The 23,114-nt window shown below is 35.8% G+C and overlaps 1 protein-coding gene across 11 annotated transcripts in view; it reads right to left on the reverse strand.

Annotated features, from left to right (window-relative positions):
• The window catches only part of stox2b (storkhead box 2b), a 70,316-nt gene that overhangs the window by 13,769 nt on the left and 33,433 nt on the right, over positions 1-23,114 (reverse strand). For 5 of the 11 annotated variants that reach the window (XM_058797979.1, XM_058797977.1, XM_058797971.1 and 2 more), the window contains one exon: positions 2,323-2,475. In XM_058797979.1, the coding sequence (XP_058653962.1) occupies positions 2,323-2,455 (133 nt within the window). In that variant the 5' untranslated portion in view covers positions 2,456-2,475. Of the gene's footprint in view, positions 1-2,322; positions 2,476-3,454; positions 3,730-3,753; positions 4,159-5,145; positions 5,895-8,476; positions 8,620-23,114 lie in introns of those variants that run through there. The other 6 variants (XM_058797978.1, XM_058797975.1, XM_058797974.1 and 3 more) reach the window with 6 other exon arrangements.

Raw genomic sequence — 23,114 nt, forward strand, 5'->3', positions numbered from 1 at the left:
GAAGTCACGCAGTCCATGACGGGCAGATCATTAACGGCTGGTCTTTGTGGTAATGCAGGACATCCAAACACTTGCCTATCATTCATCGACCTCAAATATAACTTATCATCTGAAATATGTAAGTATTAGCAACTTTACATGGCTGCTCAATCTAATGTTAATCTAGAGAAATGTGCGCTGTTCAAGTGTCTGTGCGGAGAGTGGAAGCTGAACAGTAGTGCTTACTGCAGGACAGATGGAGGCACAGGTGCGCTCACTTGCTCTTAAAATACTCCCTCATTTTTGATCATACAGATAAGAGCAATACAGCTTTCGAAACTGTAAAGACTCTATGTTTATTTGTGTGCACTCACAATAACAACAAAACGCGCTTTTGTAAAATAAATGAAAGCAAACAGGATGCGCTTTCTGCCGTCTCGGTCTCTGTGAACTGGAGCGCGAAACTCCGTATAGGCCTATACCTTTGCCATTTAAACCATTTAAATGGTTTATTAATAAACGTGCAATTAGTTGACTAATGCTTAAATGACCGACTAGTCGACCAGAAAAATCCTTAGTCGAGGGCGGCCCTAATATATACACTAGTCAACATTTGAATTGAATCAAAACTTTTCAAAGTTGTCCTAAAACCAATGTGTTCCTTTCACAATTCATGCATAACAAGTCTGTTGCTGGAGGAATGGTAAGCCATCCCTCAACACAATATCCAAAACCTTATCTCAAGCATGCACAGGCGATGTGAGGCTGCGATCAATGTCAGAGGTGGTAACAGTGACTACTGACTGGTCGTCTCAATGCATAACGGTTGTTTCTTGTTAATGACTTGTTTGTAGCTTTTGTTAAACCATGCAAGTCATAATTGTTTTACAATACGAACTCAAGAGTTTTGATCTGCTGTAACGTGCAATAACATCTTGTTTTGTTGAACTAAAAAAGCTTTCTTTCCCGTTTTGGGTCCTGCTTCAAGCTCTGATGCTCCACACAGAGTGACTACAGTACAGTATCCAGTGCATCACCATTATGACCATTGTGCTGACTCCTTGAGGCACTCCAAAGACACTACACTGCTGCACTGCAGGCAATAATGTTTAAAAGGCATTTCTAGTCCATTGTGACTTCAGGTGAATCACAGAAGTACTGAACAACTAACAGTTTTTTTGGTGCACTCTTGTCTTTACGAATGTGTGACAAGCCACTTCACACCTTGTGACAAACAATCATGTCTGGGCACCATCAAAAGAGATGAGGCATGAAATTCCATTGATGACAACACTGATTAATAGCAGGATTAGCCTATATGTTATACATGGATTTTGAACAACACCCGTTCTTGTCTTAGGACAACTTTGATGAACTTTTTTGATCCACTTCAAATGTTGACTACTGTATATAAAATAAATGTTAAAATAGATAACTCTCAATTATACACTGTAATGTTGAATGGCTATAGTCAATGGTTAAATATTAGGAAAAAAGAACAGTTTCCTAGATTGGTATCAGTAATACTCGCCTTCAGTCATAAAAAAAAATGGCATTAAACAAATTTTAAAAATGTACTGTCTTTATGTTGTTTCTACATTGATTTGAAGATTGAATGTGAAATTATTGCAATATAATAGTATATTTAAAAACTTTAATATTGGGTGGGATTAATTGCACTTAATTGCGAATAATTTAAAGAAAAGATGTGCGTTTAATTAGTTAATTTTTTCATCAATTGACAGAACTAATTATTGTATTTAAATAAGCAACTAAAACCAACATTTCATAAAAAAAAAAATAAAATACATTTGTGTTTTGCATCACACTTAAGTCTATTCATTCACTATGTATGTGTGTACTGTTAACATTTTGTTACGACCACATCCTCTGAGAAAATACTAAAACACATTTTCCCTCATAATCCAACCACTAATTTCAGCAAAACATCATTATCCTGTGCTGTGTTTCTGCAAAATAGCATATAACAACAGATGTTAAACTTTCCGTATCACTGCTGTGACCACATCGTTGTTTATAAAGCTCCAAATATGAGACTTTACCCAGACGTTCCAGGATATGGCTATTATCATGTGCAAATGGCTGTGTAAATGGTTACGATTGGCGTTACTGGCAAAAACTGAAGAAACTAAAATCACTGAACCATTATAAAACAGATTTAGCATGTAAAACTTACAGATGCTTTGAAAAAATAAGAGACGCAAAAAGATAATTGTAACATATTTTAGGATCATTATGACTTTTTGTATTGTGACATTATTTTAAAAGTGTTTAAGTGCATTTTGTTCACTGATTTTCTGTGATATCATTGAAGGACGTTACCTGGGAAGCATGTTGCTAGGTGTTCGATGAGAGTCTCTTGTGTGACAGTCTTACGGGCGGAGTTCATGGCAGAAATGGCCAGGCACAGGATTTCTCCCAGTGGTATGAACTGGGATTGGCTGATGGGAGACATGCTGATGGGAGAAACATCACCTGCAAAGGACAAAGATCAAAGGTCAAAGATTCGCTCAGTGGTGAAAGGTTAAAAGGTTAGTGCCGGCTTTAATTCAGAACAGGTGTCATGACTTTCTAGACTGAGGAACTGACCAAAAGTTTTAATGTGTAAGGTCATGTTTTAAACACACACACACAAGCACAATACATTAATAATATAATTAATTGGCCAATATTTCACCATTTTGAGATTATCTGCATCACTCGATATAATCTCTTAAAAAAAAAAAAAAGATACAATGTTATTCAAATTCTCTATTATCTGCTAAAAACTCAAATAAAATGCTAAAGAGTTTAAAATGATACAAGTGAATTTTTTCAGAGACTATGAGATTTGATAAATATATTTAACAATGTTTTAAAATTATAAATAAGTGCTAGGTGATGGGAAAGAGCATGAGGTAAAAATGTAATCTAAATGTAATCAGAATGCAATCTAAATGCAAAAATATGCAAAAATGAGCATGCCCAATTAAATATCAATTAATAAAAAGGTCACTTGGTGGCAATATACTGGTCATACCTAAATAAGTAAGTAAGTGTTTACTTCATTTCAGCAATTTTTCAATAAATCTCATTTGCTGTCATTATTTTGTATTATGTATATCAGCGTTATATTGGTCGCAAATATCGGCAATGACATTTAAAAACCCCTTATCAGCTGACCCCTAAAACACACTCTAACAAACCGCACCTTGGCAAGAAACTGCTGGCAGTGCAACAAAAACCACTTTCCAACGTTTTAATCTTCAGTCTCTGGTTTTGAAAAGCACCGCAGCAGAAATGACAGATCCCACCTTTAGCCTGCTGAGATTAAATCTTTGCCCTTGACACAACTCTATCATCCTTAACTACAGACTTAACACTTGCTCTCCGGACCGACCCACATTCTGTACTACTCAAAGACCTCTCCCAAAAATAGCACAGAACATCTGGTGCTAGAACCTCCAGTACAGACCCTGGAAGAGACACCCAGATGAGGCAACACTCCCAGCCAGCAGGCCTTGGCACCTGGGTCAGCATGGAGCTCAGCATGGATCCCTGGCCCTTAGGATCCAAATCGGGTTATCAGGCATGCAAAGTGAGGACAGAAACATACTGGTAATGCACCTTCCTGGCTGGTGAAGAACAAGGGTAAGCTGATTAGGACAAAACACATGTGAGGAGTGCACAAAGTGAACTAGTGTCCATGTGAAGGTGGAAAGCAACAATCAGACACGCTGAGGTTAGGCAGACTGATAAAGATGAGACACTGACCTAAGATCTGTTTGATGCAGGTTATCAGGGGCGGTAGATGCAGGAATCTGATTGTAGACGAACATGAAAGGTTAAGTTTCTTCTAGCGGAGACATTAACTATAGATATGCATAGGTGTCCCATTTACACTCTGGCCTGGTGCCAGGAGGCTGTCAAACCTGCTCAAAAAACCCAGGTGTTCAATTAACACGAGATTAACAGGACACTAGACAAGTGAGCTGTTTGGGTTCAAAGGCGATCCCAGCACAAACATATGTAGAACTAAGAATATCCTTTACTACGAGGTCACCTGAGAAATATCAGTCTTAAGTGCAAAACAAGAGTCTAAAGATGTACTAGTGAATAACCTGACTATGCACAGACCGCATACTGCATGCTGCACACAAACATGCCAATCGCTGACTGAAACTTGCTTAATCCACCTGAAAACAAAGTCATGCTACAAGGAAGAACTAATCAAATAGATTTGTCTAGGTTAGTTGCATTAAATCCTTTGAAATATACTAAGTTTTGAGGCACGTAGTAGGAATTCAATGAGATATCCATGAATATTACATTCTGCCTTATATTAAAAATTTTTGTTCGGCCAAAACCAATAAAGTACTAGGCCTAATTATTTTCCTAATGCAGAGAGACGTCTTCACACATGTCCCTAAGTCAACACTGCAGTGAAATTATCTGAAGTGGTAAGAGGGTTTCTAAAGTTAACAAAAACTATTTTCATTACTTGAAATAAAATAAACTTTATTAAAAAAAATATGACAAAAACACAACAAAATTGCTAAAACTTTAACTAAAATTAAAATGAAAATCTAATTTAAAAAACTATACCATAAAGTATTTTAAGCAGCAGTTATCATGAACTTACATTTAACAATTGTTCATTGTTAATTTGTGTCCAATCAAAATACATTAATTGTAAATCTAATTTATTTAAGAGTATTTAAAGGTAAATATAAAATAAAGTATTTTGTAATAAAGTTGTCTAATCTTCTGATAAAGTATACTAATAAAGTATTTCTCAACTTCACTGTTAATTCATGTTAGCTATTGCATTAATGCTAACACAAAACTTTTTCTCACACAGGTCTATTATTGTGTTATCAACCATTTTATATAAATTCCACTCTAAAAAGCAGAAAAACAATAGAAACAGTACTCACTTTGCATGCTCGTTGGAAAAAAACACAAACAAAAAAAACTCTTTCTGAATAAGTGGGAAGTTGCTGGCCAGAATAAGCTGCAAACTGAACCAAACTTTGACTAAAAAGCAAATGAAAAGAAACCGAAAATAAATATAAAGAAATAAATTTTTAGCAAAAGCTGCATAACACTTAAATTTCCTAATCATGCATACATTTAAGTCATTTAATGGCGTTTCCTCATCCTCACCGGTGTAGGACTCTCTAACTCCCCTGCGAGATATTTTACGCCAGACCACCTCTCCTCACAGACACTGACATCACTGTTTTCCTCCTCCTTCCAGGAAAGAGCTCCAGCCGCTCGACTGGGACTGCGGTCCTGCGGCCCAGTCACTCGTGACCACAGACACTGTATAGTAAACACACTGCAGTCCAAACATCACTTCGCCAGCGGTCAGAGCGATTTCTCACAGTTCATCACTACAATACATCTCGCACAGAGCTCCTCAACTAGAAAACCTTAACTGCACAAGTGTAGAAAATAAAGTGAAGGGGACACATAAATCTTATCAGGGTGGATGAATAATTAGATGATTTGCTGAAAGGAAGGTAAGAGGGAATTAAGCAATGCTTGCCTTAAAGCACACTACATAGGTTTAAAATAAAAACAAAAGCTCTGTTGAGTCACTTCTAAAAATAAAGCTCCCGTCGAGAAACTAAGAAAAAGGCAAGAATGATCCAAATCTTCAAACAATCATTACGTTTTTCCTCACCACACAAGTGTACTTTGGCATAAACGCCGTTTTCAGATCAAGCTGGGTCTTATTCCAGAAAAATTGGTTTCATTACACAATAGCCGTAGTGAAAGAGGACAGAGGGGAGGAGCTGCTCTCTGCTTCCTGAGCCAGCTTTGATCTCTCTGATGGTCCATGCGTGTTGTGATGGTGGTGATAGCATTCAGCAGCAGGATGCGACCAGCTCTCTGCTTTACAATGAGTCCTGAAACGCAAACATCGCCAGCAAACTGTCATGGTGTGTTCGGACTAAAAGACTAGTGGCCAGAATGACTTATTTAAAAAAATAGGAAACGTTGAAAAAAATAATGAAACACTACTGGGAAAAAAAAAAAAACTACCAACAAATATACTCGATTCTGAGTAATGACAATGATGCTCAACTTCTGTAAACAAATTATGGTTAATTTCAAGACAGACATCAATGAGAATAATAACTCGCAGCTCAGGGAGTCAGATGTCGATTCAGTGGGTTAATTTAGAAAAAGATTCATCAGAATGATTCAAAGCAGTAAATGCTGAGTTTGTAAGTTTTGGTACAAATGATTAAAAGAACAAGTTAATCTGGGTTTGTGTTCCCGCCCTGTTCCTTACATAAGCATGTTCAACTATGCATACATACAGTTGTGGTCAGAATTTTACATACACTTTGCAGTATCTGTAAAATGTTAATTATTTTACCAAAATAAGAGGGATCATACAAATGCATGTTATTTTTTATTTAGTACTGACCTGAATAAGATATCTCACATAAAAGGTGTTTACATATAGTCCACAAGAGAAAATAATAGTTGAAGGAAGGAAAAACGATGCCTTAAAGAGTCTGGAGGTGAAAACTTTTTGAATTTGAAGATCAGGGTAAATTGAACTTATTTTGTCTTCTGGAAAACATGCAAGTATCTTCTGTAGCTTCTGAAGGGCAGTACTGAATGAAACAAAAAACGATATTTAGGCAAAACGAGAAAGATTTACACATCTTCATTCTGTTCAAAAGTTTACACCCCTGCTCTTAATGCATGGTTTTTCCTTCTGGATGTGAAAAGATGGACATCAAATCATAGTTATTATTGGAAAGGGTTCAAATACACAAGAGATGCTGGAAAACCAAAGAATTTGTGGGACCTGAAGGATTTTTCTGAAGAATAGGCAGTTGAACTGTTCAGGACAAACAAGGGACTCATCAACTATCACAAAAAAATAAAATAAAATAAACAAACAGCTGTGGATCATCCAGGTAACAACACCGTATTAAGAATCAAGGGTATATAAACTTTTGAATGGGGTCATTTTTCTAAATTCAACTATTATTTTTGTTTGTAAACGTCCTTTATTTGAAATATCTTAAGGACGGTACTAAATAAAAATAATACGCATTTTGTATGATCCCTCTTATTTTTGGTAAAATAATTAACATTTTGCAGATACTGTAAAGTGTATGTCAAATTGAGCACAACTGTACATTATACTCGCATAGGACATTATATATTTATCATATTTCAACGTCTTGATTGCTTGCATCATCACAAAATGTAAACTATATTAACATCCATCTTTAATCTGCTTAATACGACTGAGGCACAAATATATTAAGATTTCTGTGTATTGTGAAAAGCATTATACAAATAAATTTGACTTGATAAGACCATTTGTTTGTGAATTTAACTACACGGAAACTAATGATCATATTCTTTACACGGCACATTATTACAAATTATCATTAACTACATTTTTTAACTTAAGCACATATTGTTACTATAGTAAAACAAGGGTAAGTTTATAATTAGCTATTAATAATGTGAACAGAAATGTTCTGAAAGCTTCTTGCACTAAAATATGGTTTTACGTTCATAAAAAATGTAAAGAGGAACAATTCTTACAAAAAAAGCATGTTATTAATTACTTTAGATGTCAATAGCATACGAACATGCATGATACATATGCATTCAGTATTAAAATATTATGGTACTGGCACCGGATATCATCACTGTGCAGTACTTTATAGTAAGAAAAGCCTTAAACCCCTCAAAAACAGAAATACTGAATTAAACTTCCAGATGCTCTGGGTGGAAAAGCTTGTCTGAACTGAACCATGGAAACTTTCACAGATAGCTGGGAAACCAGGAAGTGACCTCACATGCAACAAAGAGCTGCATTATCAGAAGCAAAATGGAAAACATGTGATGTTGCTGTCAGCTTTAACCCCCAGCAGGGAGACAGGAAGAGAATGGCAGACATTTTCAGACCGTCCTGCTCCATTTGTCCACCCCCGCCCCCTCTAACTGTAGGCCCGGAGCAGGGGGCTCGCCTGATGGCTGATGGGGGGGGGGGGGGACACAGACACATGTACCGAGGGGTTAAAAACATAGTCTGTCTTTATCTGGACCCGCCTGCAACAGCTGCATCACAGCCCTGGTGAGATCAGCACGTCCCGACAGGGTTAATACAACACAAGTGCGCAAAAAATCAAGCATGACGTGACACGAAGAGAAAAAGAGGATGATAGAGAGACAACCATCCTTGAACGTGAATGCGTTTTGCTCTGGAGGCGTTTTCGCTGTCGGATAATGGAGGAGGAGGCACGCAGAAGACGCGCTCACGCCTGACGCCGCCGTAGTAAACAATCCCCCCACAGCTTGGGCTCTTTGTCCAAACACCTCCCGATCAACCCCACCCCCTCTTTTGTGATTCATTCTGACAACGCCACGGCACGCAGCCTAATTATGGACGAACGTGCGACAGAAACACATCCGTGCTTGCGATGAAAGAGAGAAGAAGATCAAGCTCTACCTTGGTTTATTCCGTGCGGCTCCAGCTCCTAAAATCCAAGCAGACTTTGGGATCCTTCCGAGAGCCTTCCACAGACAAATGAGCATTCACTCCAGGGTCTTACCCAGCATGCTCTGGTCCACACAAAGAGAGAGGAGGTGTGACCAATCACATTGGGGCTGAGCTTGCACTGTTTTTTTTGGGAGGGGGGGTCCTTACAACACTTGCTCACTCCCAGGAATGCCCACTGACACAGTCTAGTGGGCGGCCCTTTCGGAAAAGGTTGTTATGGTAACGCATCCCTGTTGAACATACCTAGTGCATGTTCATACGCCATCCATATTTTCTCTCTTTCCGATGCTCAGCTTCCACAGATTTTTCCCACATTCTGCTGATTAATAATTAAAGGAATCAGGCTCAATGCAGTCATTCCTATACGAAAACTGTATTGTGAGGAAGAAGGATCCTGTTTTTCTCGACACACACACACACACACACACAAGTCGAATGACATCACGCATCACAATCGTCCCAAATCCAACGTCACTTCCAACTGAAGGCAAACGATGAGTGTGTATCGTCATGGTAGCTGTTAATGTGGCGAGGGGGTGTGAGAGGAGGAGCGGGATGGAGAGAGGGGGAAGGGGGTTATCGCTGGGAGAGGGAGAGGGGGAGGGGGAGGGTGTCTCTTAAAGGACACATGGGCGATCACAAAAGGCTTAGGCTTTATTCAGAAACACAGAGGATCTGCTGTCTCATGCTGTCGGCCCCTGGAATGAATTCAGGTTCCCAGGGCTGACTGACAGAAGACCCTATAGAAGGAATCGTTAATCACTTTGTGAATAAATACCTCATGATCAACCATGGTAAAGCCCTGTTTAATGGAAAATGGAAAATAAATGTTATTTTTACAAACAGGCTTATTTGCAATTTTGATGGGAAAGAATAGACAGTTTTTGTGGTTCCTTTTAAGGCAAGTAGCAATATTATTTCTTATAGCTAGGGCTTTGTTCAAATCAGTAACCCTAAAAATCTGCAAAATTAAAATAAAAAATAAAATAAATAAATAAATAATTCTATTCAGCAATGATATATTAAATTGATCCAAAGTGACCATAAAAAGACATATACAATGATACAATATATTTCTTTCAAAGAAATGCTATTCATACTTTCTCTTCATAAAAGAATCCTGAAAAATAGTATCACAATTTCCACAAAAATATTAAGCAGAACTGTTTTCAACATTGAAATAATAAGAAATGTTTAAATCAGCATATTATTATGATTTCTGAAGAGTCATGTGACACTGTAGACTGGAGTAATGATGCTGAGAATTCAGCTTTGCATCACAGGAATAAATTACATTTTAAAATATAATAAAGCAGAAAACAGCTATTATTATTAGTTAGTATATATATATATATATATACAAATAAATGCAGCCTTGATTGACATAAGAGACTTCCTTCAAAAACCTAAAAGAAAAATTAAAAAAAATAGCTTACCAACCCTAAATTTCTTGAATGGTAATATAAAACAAAATAAATACTTACTTAAACACACACAAATTAGGCAGTTTAGTCCTATAAATATAAATAAAAATATACTAACAAATGTCTCTGCTGACAATAACTTTTCCTGTATGCACTAAAATAATAAAAGAAAAAACGCACTGCAGCTTAAAAAACTAAGACACAGAGGCACTACTGTAAACACACACACACACACAAAGTACATGACAGTTGTCACTCTGGTATTGCGTGTCAGGATATCTAACAGGAGAGACCAGATGCCACAATAAATCATCTTATAACTTGTGTCAGAGGGGTGGGACCAACCAATGAGACAGTTGTTTTATTAAAAGGGAGATTATCTTCTAAAGAATTTTATAATTTTTTTACCCAGTTTGAAGAAATGGAATAATCTAAAATGTACAAAAAACAAAACAAAAAAACAAAATCACAAATAATCTAAAAATCACAAATAATGTACAAATAATCTAAAATGTACAAAAAAGCCAAAAATACTATTTTTGGCTTAAAACAAAACATCATGCGCACACTTAGGCCAAAAAACGAAAACATTTTCAATAGACCTAATTAAACTTATCAAACATCTCACCTATGCATTTACACAAAGGTGAAGTGCCATTTTTTTTTTGTTCAAATTCTCTTGAATCCCACCTAAATGTGCTGAGACAATTATAAATAAGCCACACGCTGATTTCCTCAAAAGTGTAAACAATGTGACAGAAACTCGTTTGAAAACATTCATAATTTTTGTAATTCAATTCACCTTGAATCGCTAATACCATCTGAACGGTAGCCCTGATCCTCTAGCTGCTGTTATGGTTGTAACACTAGATGGTGGTAACAGAAAGTCTAAGCATGCAAGACAGTGAAGTTGAAAGCAATTCCTGCCACAGATCTGAAAGAATTCCAATTTTTGGCTACTTCAGTCTTGCGTCTCGTCTCCAGGATGGATCAAAACATCCAAAAGCTGTCAGGCGGCATTTTTCTGCAACTCCACTCAAATTCGTGTGGCAGCATGTTTATGCCCCATGGATCTGCCTGACTTCAATCACGGCACAACCTAAATGAATGAGATGTGAGTCTCTTAGAAAACAGAAGCTCAGACTGTTTGGCACGTCTTCCACAAAAAAAGAGACTAGGTTTCATGGCTCTGCTCAAGGAGAGACATCAAAGAAAATGAATTCTAGCTCAAAATATGACTGCCCTCCACATACCCTCTACAGATCACTACAGTACTATGTCTGTGATGCAATTGAAGCTGAAAACATCGAAATCGGCCCTAAGATTTAAATATAATTCAGAAATCATGGTGACCAAATGATCTTATTGGCAAGTGAAGGTTCCGATGTAAATGATTACAGCTGTATTGCCAATACCCCACAGTGCAGAAGGGGCTTCCGTTAGCTCCTTTGTCATTCAAATGAAACCCATTCACAGACCGACTACTATGGCAACATTAAACAAACAAACTCGACCAAACAAATACACTGGTTCAATATTAAAGACCCCATGAAAAATTGGATTTCAGTCAGTCAGATTTCAGTTCGTGGCATAGAATCTTTAAAATACATCCGAGAGTTTTACACACCAGTCTGTTATTGCGGCCACATTTCCATGCCCCAAAACGTGCCTCTGAACGGAACGGAATGAAACGAACTGTGATTGGTTGTTTGACATCATGGGCGGGCCTTGGCCAATGAAAGCTGCCATGGATTCCAGACCTTCAACCTACGCGAGACTAACAGAAGGCTGACTTTTCCATTTGTTGACATGACATGGTTAGATTCAGATGGTAAATATCATATATTATGTTGGGTGTCCATATTAGAGATAATCACCATGTTTAAAAACATGATATCAATCCTATCATATAAAAAAATATAATTTGTTGTTACTACTGTAAATCTATATTCAATTAGTATGGGATCTCCTTCAATGCTTTCAGAATCTTTACTTTTTAAAATAATTTTGTTTCTGTATTTTAAAATATATTTTTTATATTAACATTTTAATGACAGTATATTTATTTTGAATAAGAAATATTTTTTTTTATTTTTCAAAATAAGCAGAAAATAGTACAAACTTTGCTAAAGTTATTGTTTTTAACATGTATTAACATTATTTTAGCTGAAGTATTTGTATCAATACTGTGGGCCTTCCCTTGCCACATTATACATTTAGAAGATTTTTAAACAAAATAAACCACTTGTATGACTTATTTTCACACAAAATCTGTTGCTCCATTAATGTTCAATACAAGCATATATAGTTTTTCCTGCAATTATTAGTGCTGTCAAACGATTAATCGCATCCAAAATAAAAGTTTGTTTACATAATATGTGTGTGTACTGTGTACATTTATTGTACATATGTATATATAAATACACAAACATCTAGTATATATTTTTTCAAATATTTACATTTATATTATTTATATTACAGATTTATTTTTATTTTTATATTTTACATTTAATATATAAACAACATTTTTCTTAAATATATACATGTATGTGTGTGTATTTATATAGACATAAATATACACAGTACACACACATATATTATGTAAACAAAAACTTTTATTTTGGATGCGATTAATCGCGATTAATCGTTTGACAGCACTAGCAATTATGCATTTTAGGTGCAGGGAATAGCAATTTTTTTCTTAAGGTGTGTCTTTGGCCCTGTTGTACCCTATAACCTGCTGAATTTTCCATGCATACAGTGAAAACAGAAAAAGGAAAAAAGAAAGCTGTACAATCTACTATACATTTTATATATGAAATTATACAATTAAATAAAAACTAAAAACTAAAATACAATTAAAATCAGCATTGCATTTACACAATAGAGATGTGTAAAACTATAAAAAGAAATAATTAAAAATTACATATGAATAATATTACTAAATTATTAAAAAATTACATTCAATAAAATTATTATAATATTTAATATTATGAATAAAATACAGAGTGATATACAGGTTTTCAGACTCTTGCTAGAGTGATATCACTACTGTTGCATGACCCTGAGGATATGACACTTGACTCCACCAATGTTGTGCAAACACTTAGAAAAGGTGTATGTACAATTGTGTGAGAAGTGTTTACATTGTCCTTCCACCATTAAAACAGATTGGATCATTGCTTACCAAAAAGACACTTTGATATAGCCCTAGAAAAAAGAGAAAACCAACAACAAGCATGAATACAATTTCTTTTTAAACCACATAATTTCTTTCAAAGAATGGATAACTGCAATGTTTGAGCCCTAAAAGTTTAAGAAATGTGATTTTAAATAAACTTTACTTTAAATGCCTGGAACACAGTTCCAGCAGGAATGAACTAAAGATCTGTGATTTCAGCAAAAAAAAAACAAAATCACGATTTTTACATTTATATCTTAAGTAAATGTGATGCTTGGTTGTGCAAAAGTCTCTTGATTCTAAACTGATTCTGTCAAAAGGTTAACTCCTTAAAGTAAACCCTGTGAATCATACTAATGAGATACTAGTATAACTTGTCCCTGAGCTGTAATGCGTAGCTCAGATAATAACAGCAAGATCAGATTCAGCTTTGATGCCGGACAGAATTGAGGATTTGACTCCTGTCGCTCTACATGGAGTTCCGGATTATAAAACACACTAATCTCTGTGCCAGTGCTCTGCATCTCTGATGACAATTTGGGTCTTTGGTTCACTCTAGTTACTCTACACATCAAAGAAATACAAACCAAAGCAAGTAACGTTGTACATACGGCATTGCACATTAAATTTAATGCATACACGTGTATTTAGACATTAGTATCTCACAGACAAGTTGCATGTGATATACTATAAGTACGGCGTTAAGCTGCGTGCTCTGCAGTTATAGCCTAAATGCACAAATGCATCTCACACACACACACACACACACACACAGCTGCTGCAGGTTTCCATCCGTCATTTAACAAATGCTCTCCAGTGTGCTAGAGGGTTAAAAATTTATGCTGAAATGCACAGGGCAAATCATGCACATGCAACAGCGTCTCGAACACGCCACATAAAACAGGTCAAAACACCAGCAGATACACACTGTGTCCTTTCCACTTGATTTAAATATGCATCTGACAATTCTGATGACATGAAAAACATTTAGTACTGTCAAACGATTAATCGAGATTAATCGCATGCAAAATAAATGTTTTTGTTTGTGTGTACTGTGCATATTTATTTTGTATATAAATACACACATATAGAGTTTATATTTTGAAAATATTTACATTTATTTACATGTATATATTCATATTCATGTAATTTATATTATATATATATATATATATACCGTATTGTCCCGAATATAAGACGACCCTGATTATAAGACGACCCCCCTTTTTCCAGATGTACCTTTTAGAAAAAGGCTTTTTGAAAACCAAATCTTTTTTTTTTTTTTTTTTCTCTCTGTAAAACACATTTGTTTCTTAAATTATTTTCAAATTGCATATTTTTCCTATTTTAATTTTTGTTTTGAAATTATGGTAAATACTGGTAAAAATGTACCAACAATGACATTGAAAAATTTCTTTTTGATATACCATTGAAATAACAGGTAGCCCATCTGAATTATATAACATTTAGGCTATCCATCTCATAGTAGCCAACCAAAATTTTATTATCAGTAGAAGTGAAATCTTATTGTAGTCTTCAAATCTGGGTACTGTCTTATGTTTTAAAATCACTTAAAGAGGAAGTTTGGTCCCGTCAGGCTAACATGACAGTCACGACTTTACAACACACATTACATTACATATTTCATGGCTCACTCGTTTTATGCGTTTTTGGCGCCACCTATTGTTGTGGGTGTATTACTGACATGTCAAAGTCTAGACCCCGAATATAAGACGGCCGCGTTTTTTCAGATGTATTTCCAAGAAAAAAACATTGTCTTATATTCGGGACAATACGGTATATATATATATATTATTTTGGATGCGATTAATAGTTTGACAGCACTAGAAACATTAAGAATAGAATAGAATAGAATAAAATAAAATAGTTGAGCAAATATAGAAATCGTTTACTCATCCTGATGTTTCAAACTGTATGAATTCCTAACGCAAACCAGTTTTTTTTTTTTTTTTTTTGAGAAGAATATGCTGGGCTGGGGTTGTAAAGATCCAAAAGTGTCATAAAATTAGCTCATATGCCATTTATTTAAAGTCTTTTCAAGTTATAACAGTTTCGTATGAGAAACAGAAACGTATGAGAATCTTTTTAACGAATCTAGTCTGCCGGATCCATTCACAACTCGTTTTCGGTCTGCTCAAAATGTAAATTTTTGGGTAAACTATTCATTAAAGCAAATGGATTACCACATCTTTGTGAAACAAAAGTATTGATCTCTTTTTAATCAACGTTTCTTCTTGCATCTCATGACTGAAAAACACTAAAATAAACCCCATTAACTAATCATATGAGCTGAGAACAAAATTGTCTCCTCTGCCTGGGTGCATATGAAAGATTTACAGACATTCAAAAACAGACATTAAAAAGTGAGTGTGTGTTGGGATAAATGTGCGTGTACGTGTGTGTGTGTGTTTCTCCACAGGGGGCATTCTTGCATCAGGCAGCCGAGGGGCCGCGGTGGGTTAACGGGTTCATTCTGTATCCCAGCATGCACTGCTGCATCCTTTATGCTGCAGTGTATGTGTGGGAGCCGGCATGTCAGTAGGAGATGATGTGCGTATAGGTAAATGTACATGTGCATATGTGCACGTCAAGTGCAGTCAAAAACAATGCTGGAATTTTTTTTCCGCTGATGTAGAACATCCGATGGATTCTGGTATAGACACTGAAATCCATTTGCAACTGCATCATAACAACAGCAGGGAAATCATAAAAATATGCTGTTAACAGTGTTAACATCTGTTAAAGCCAATATTGACAGAATTGCCAATAATGATTGCTCAGGCATCGCTCACGACCTGAGGCACCAATGGATGTCATGGCACATTAGTCATGGGTCACGATGGTCAACTAATCAACAATGTGTCAGAAAATTGACTGGTCAATTAGTGAGTTCAACTAGTTTATCTAGATTTCTTCCTGCATCCATCTATCCATCCATCCACATATATTACATTATATTATACAAACAGGTCAGTTTGTTTTGTTGTTGCTGTTGTTGAAAGAAATGATTACTTTTACTCAGCAATATTTTATATAGATCAAAAGTGACAATAAAAAGACATTAATGTTGTCTATAATGATGTATATTTCAAATAAATGCTGTTCTTTTGAACGTTCCATTCATTTAAAAAATCTTGGAAAAAGTACCCCAGTTTCAATATACATACTAAGCACAACTGTTTTCAACACTGATAACAATAATAATAAATGTTTGTCAATAGTACTGTTTTTATTGTATTTCCAATCAAATAAATGCAGGCTTTAAAAAAATAAAAAATAAAAAACTCACCAACTCCAAACTTTTGAACAGTAGTGTATTATTCTTGAATAGCAATCAGTACATAAACTTGTTGACCCCCAACACTAAGTCTGTCAGTGTGAACACATTAACTGAGCAACTGCTGAAATATTCTCACAAAATGCAGGTTTCGCCTGCCTACTGAAGTAACAAATCCTTAAGATCAAACCAGTCACTGTCTGCTGATGATGCCAAAACATCAGTAGAAACATCTGGAATAAAAGACTTTCAGTGTAAGAGGGAGGCAGAGTTTCAGTAAATAAATCATTTAAATTAATCTGACATCATATGAATTACGACCTCATTACACAATGCATAAACAACAAACTTCACATTTATCAGGACCAAATGTAATTCAAGATCTGAAATACTGCGCGGTAGGGCATCCTATGAATGTCAGGGAAAGGCAAAACTAGGGATGCACCGAAATGGAAAATCTTGGCCGAAGCCAAAACCGAACAAAATGAAACACTGGGCCAAAGGCCGAATACCAACACAGTTTTTTGCATTTTTTCCCCCATGTATTTTGCCAATTTTTTTTCACCATTGCATAAATTAAATAGCCAAAATATGCTTTTTTATTGTTTTGTCTTGCTTTTCAAAGAATAAATCAATTTATTTAACAAATAGTATACCAGTAAAGCACAGTTAAACTTAAAATTAAAATGTTAGTAAAAAATTGGCCATTTTTGAGACCCCCTTCTTCAATCAGGCATTTGATTGGCTAAAGACAAAAAAGAAGGAAAACAGAACACTTTGATTAGCAAATCAGCATATTAAGGTCAATTCACACCGCACAGACAAATGCCAACAAACTCCAACAAACTAGTCTGTTGGATCAGTATGTTACCCCTGTTGGCGTTGGTTGGAGTTTGTTTTCACCCGACTGAACATGCTTAATCGCCGTTTGTTGGTCGTGGAATGTCTGAGCAGTGTGAAAGGGTTTTCCAACAAACTACAACAAATTCTGACGTGCCACGAACCGTTTCCATGACGATGCGCATATTTCACTTAAAGCGTGCTCCACCCACGGCCTCTTTCCTTTTTATTCGCCATCTTTTCAGGTGAAGAATGACACGCAAAGACATTAATAACAATAAAATTTTGATTCTGGTTACAGGATCATCAGTTTTGTCCCCAATCAGACTTCCACCATCAACACCAGACGCGAGCGGCGCGGTGCAACGAGACAAAATACAATAGAGGTTCTATTGATTATAATCAGGGACGCTGTATACACTAGATGCGGCACGATGGGACAACTGTCGCGTCCGGTGTAGACACCGTGTTACTTGACTCTTTGTGACTCGAAGTTTGTTGGTGTTTGTTGGGGCAGTGTGAACATGACAGTTATTTTTAATAAAATTCTAAATTCAACAGCCAACTTGAGCCAACTTGTTTGTTGCCGTTTGTCTGTGCGGTGTGAATTGGCCTTTCGAATGATTTCTGAAAGGTCCTGTGACACTGAAGACTGGAGTAATGATGCTCAAAATTCAGCTTTGATCACGGCAATCAATTACATTTTACTATATATATATATATATATATATATATATATATATATATATATATATATATATATATATATATATATATATATATATATATATATATATATATATATATATATATATATATATATATATATATATATATTCACATACAAAACAGTTATTTAAAATTTTTATAATATTTCACAATTTTTTACTGTACAAATAAATGCAGCCTTTTTAATTTTTATTTTACAGAACAGTAAAATTACAATATTAACATTTCCACTAACATGGAAGACCTCAGTGCTTCTTTTTGTTGATAACAGCAGATTTATAAATGATTCTCATTACGAATATATGTTTGTCGCACGTATCACATAGTCACATGCCTTGTAAAAAATCATAACACTGTTTCAGTTCAGATTTTCCTTGTGCTTTGGACTTTGAACCCTGGCTAACGAGCTTGTGCAGCGCTGTCAGAATACATGAAATTTGTGCGTTTATTAGAAAATGTAACATTCTGCAGTTTATTTACTAATTTACTAACTGATTGAGGCTACTTCACAATTTCAATCATCATACAGTAATCAGCAACAACCACTGCTTCCTCTTCTCATTGAAGACATGCGATGTGGTACTAAACAGTCCCTCGCTGTTTTTCTCAAACAGTTTTGAATGCTTCCACACTGCCGCCATGTTTGCTGCATTTTTGTTGCCATTTTCGGACGAATAATTTCATTCGGTGCATCCTTCTGCAAAACTACATATTTTCATAAATCAACCGGTCAGTGGGTTGTCTGAACAAGCAGTTCACAATAATCAAGCTTAAAAGTGTAAATGTTAAACAGCACAACCCTTTCTAAGAAGTTGCATATGAAAATTCATCCCTTTTAAATATCCAGCGCTAAAGAAATACTGAAGCTAAATGCAAAGTCTCGCTTTCAGGCTGAGATTTGCTATTCAACATTTACAGTTTAACAAGCTAAAGCATAGCATATTAAACCTCACTCAGAGAGGATGCATCTATCTAAATCCTCAATTCCAAATTTAAAATTTAAAATAAAAATTATACAAAAAAAAGACATTCCAACTATTCCAACCCACTCCCAATTAACAGTCAAAACTTTTAACTTGGTCTCACCAGGACACGTACTGAACTGCAGCATTCATTCATTCATTCATTCTATGGGAAGAACCCTTGAATGGCAATAAGCATGACATACTCCAAAATGAATGCTGTCCTTTACAGAGCAATAAGCTCAGAAAACCACAAAGAGTTCTGGATATGTTTGAAGTTTAACGCTCTTTCATTGGAAATGCTGGATGACACTGCACAGCCCTTCTCAAAAGGAGGTGATGACAACCTTGCCTGTGTTAAAACGGCTTTCTATCCCTGTATTCTTGTCGCACAATCTGCAATTTACAGCCTGAACCGAGTTTCAAAGTAGGCTTGATGAATGAAAAGATTAAAAGAATGCCCAAGACATAAAGGCAAAACAAAGTGAACAAATAAAAGAAAGTACATTAGCAGGCTGAAGCCATCTTTGAAAACTTCAAGGTTTACAGCTTCAGCCGCTTCCGCAATAACTGGAAGACCAAAGGAGAATAAATAAAAAACGTGATTATAAAATGCCAAAGGGCTGCACAGCAGATTTTAAGTTAGCTGGAGAACTAACAGAGGCTCTTAAGTTGGGGCCCACTGACATCTTACAGTTTACTGAGACTGTGTGATGTCTAGGATAGGGATAGGAAAGAATGGAAAAAATATGCGAAAGATGAATATGGAGATATCTGAGAGAGGGAGAGACAGCTCTGGACTGTGTAAAGATCTGTACAACCTTTTCCTGCATTTAAGGCTTTTAACAAAGTTGATTACCGTAAATGAGAACCACAGCATTGGGTTATCAAAGCAAGCCTGCAACGCAAATCTAGTATGTGCTACTTCACAGCTCCAATTAGGACCTATTGTACTTTACACAAAAATAAATAATACATGTGATAGATGCCACGGTGCACACAGCAGGGAGGAACGAGGAGACGAGGATAAACTCAAATACAGTCTTTAATGAACTCAAAGCAGACAAGGCAGGGCTGACACAGACAGGAACACCGGAGAATAACGAGTAGACCAAACGAAAGCTAACTGAACAGGCAGGAACTAAATGCACATGACAATTACTGATAATTAGACACACCTGAACTGAATAAACTAATAATCACACAGAACAAAGACAGGAACATGACCAAATAAGGAAACAAGAGGCGGGAACACATGACACACACGACAGAGGACTGACAATAGAACAGGAATAAAAGTTATAAATATTATATACACAGCTATATATTTCTCATTTATACAGTGTGAGAAAAATAGTAAGCTTTATATTATAAATGCAACAGGTTTTTATATTGTCGTGGTCATGCTTTAAGGTCCAATTCTTGCTATTAACAAACCAATAACTCTAACTTACGCCTCAATAAACTTCTAATTTGCTGCTTATAGTTAGCAAGGTATTTTGTTCATTTTAGGTACTGGGTAGGATTAAGGATGTAGAATATGGTCATGCAGAATATGTGCTTCATAAGCACTAATAAACAGCCAATATGCTAATAATAGCATGCTAATAAGCAACTACACTGTAAAAAAAAGAAAAAGTTGAGCGAACTTAAAAAAAAATGTTTTTTACCAGCTTCAGCAGATTTTTGAGTTTGCTCAACTTATTTTTGTGGGAGATTCTCAAATTTTTGTTGCATAAACTTACAACGACAAGTTGAGAAAACTCAAAAATCTGCTGAAGCTGGTTGCCTTAAAATTTTTAGTTTGCTCAACTTTTTTTTTTTTTTTTACAGTGTAGTTAATAGTGAGTATTGGTCCCTATACTAAAGTGTTATCACCGCTGTACTAGTCAAAACAAATGACAAATATTATCTGGAAAATATTTACTTTGGAAAGGCGCTATATAAATAAAACTCACTATTATTAAGTTAAATAGTACCTCACAACCCCAAAGCTAAAAGTGACAGTGGCAAGAAGAAAGTGTTACATTATCTTAAGTTAATATGTCAAGTATGCTACCCATAAAAACTGTTTGTTTTCTCTCAAACTTTCCAGTTTGAAAACCCCTCATTTAACAATTCATTAAACTTCATATGCTGAATCTGAACTGCTGCCACTAGACACGAAGCCGCTTGCACTATTAGAAAAACTGAAAAAAAGACAGAAAGGGAGACTGTTGAGAACTTCACGACATCTTCAGAATCCAAATAAATCATGGACAATGAAAACATGGTGTGCAACTGTGTGTGTTCTAGTGTGTGTGTGTGTGTGTCTGTGCGCACTTGTGTGGTGGGTACATGGCAATTCTGAGTGGCTTGCCAATACTTCAGCGTTCCCATCCAATCAAATGGCTAGAGGAGCGCTCCTTTTCATGGCATCCAAAGCTGCTCTCTAAGAGTCTGGAAGGAAATGCATAGAGCACCAGAAAACAAACAAAAGGCATTCAAAAAATGACAATCAAGCTCAAACAGTCTCCAACAATCAAAACAGCTTGTGGTAAATAACAGTGTCTCAAAAGCCAATCTGATGAATGACTGGGAATGACACAATGAAGCATCTTTCCAATAAACATACATTAATTCATAATAACTCATGACATAGTGATGCTTTTTTATTTTTTTTGGAAGATAGTAATGGGACATATGACAAAAAGACTTTGAACTGTGCTTAATGTAAAAATATGGAAAAATGTATCTTTTGTTAACAAAACAGCTTGTTATGTGCACAAAAAGCCTTAAACGATCCTTAGTCAAAACAATGATGTCTTGCCTTTATGGCAAAACAATGACATTATTTTTCAATTTTTACTTTTTTTTTTTTTTTAAGCACAACGCTTGCAGAAAATGCTTCTGTGCTCATTAATGAATGTCTATTGATCTATAATGATTCAACATTCATCATGTCCTGACATGCTTTTGAAAAACAAAACAGCTACCATACTTTTCATTCTATTAAAACATCTCACTCAGATCAGTGCTTGGACTTTCAGAAGAAAACACCATTCTAATTGTCAAATCACTAAAACATCAATATTATGATATGCAGTGAAGCTTAACCTGATTATATGCTAGTACAAGCATTTTTCACAGTGTGTAAAAAGAGAGCTGTAGAGGTTGATAAGGGTAATTGGTCAAATCCAGTCACATGGTTCACTGACATCTAAGCTTGTCGCATCTACAAAATCAACCAACTATTACTCTGTATGCTCTGAACTGCAGGACCAGCTGTTATTTATTTTAGAGTTGTTACGTGACACGACGGTCAGTCTGATACCAGTGGGGTCAGATTAGAAATAATGACCATACACGAAAAGTCAAAGTCAAGTCTGATTGCAGCATTAAGATGCCTTTCAAGATGAAAAAGTCTCTTATCTGGGCAGTTAGCTATTTAGAATAAATAGTCTACCAATCATTAATCTCGTAATACTGTAATGGCAAGGTATCTAGTTCCATATGTGCCACAAAATCGGCGTCTTATTTTTAATTTAAAAGCATTACAAAGTTTAAGGTCCCTTAATTCAGAAAATCTTGGAATAGTATGAGATGCAAGTCTTCAAAGACCATGAAGGAACTGCATGCAGGTGGAAGTCTATCCCACAACGGATGTCCCATTTGAAGTATCTACTGAAATGAAGTCTGGGATTTCGTCACCATTTAAGTGAATCCCTCCAAAATCCACAAACTGACACAGAGCTCTGACATTTTTCTTGTGAGTGAGAGAACGTGTGTATGCGTGTGTATCTGAAGTGGATCTTAAGTCTTAAGATGTGTAGCGGTTTGAATCACATAAGAAGTTTCCATTTTAGGCTAGATATGATAGGTTTTCCTAAATTAGCATTGCACAAATCTTTGCTCTTACTGTAGCACGATTTTTCTCTCAGAGGCTGCAACCAAAACATATTACTTATTGCCTCAAATTAATTACACATTTGAAACCAATGCAGACTTCCCTAACATTACTTTCCTAATGACTCTGGGAACTCCTCCAGAAAGCCCCCTATAGTCAGTCAATGTAATTTTGTGCTGAGCGATCGCCAGGTAAGATAACAGTAAATCTCTCTCCCAACTCACCCATGACAGCACAAAATTCCCTATAATTGTTTTAAAACTCTTT

The sequence above is a fragment of the Onychostoma macrolepis genome, chromosome 14 (genome assembly GCF_012432095.1).
Source record: "Onychostoma macrolepis isolate SWU-2019 chromosome 14, ASM1243209v1, whole genome shotgun sequence".
Classification (NCBI taxonomy): Eukaryota; Metazoa; Chordata; class Actinopteri; order Cypriniformes; family Cyprinidae; genus Onychostoma; species Onychostoma macrolepis.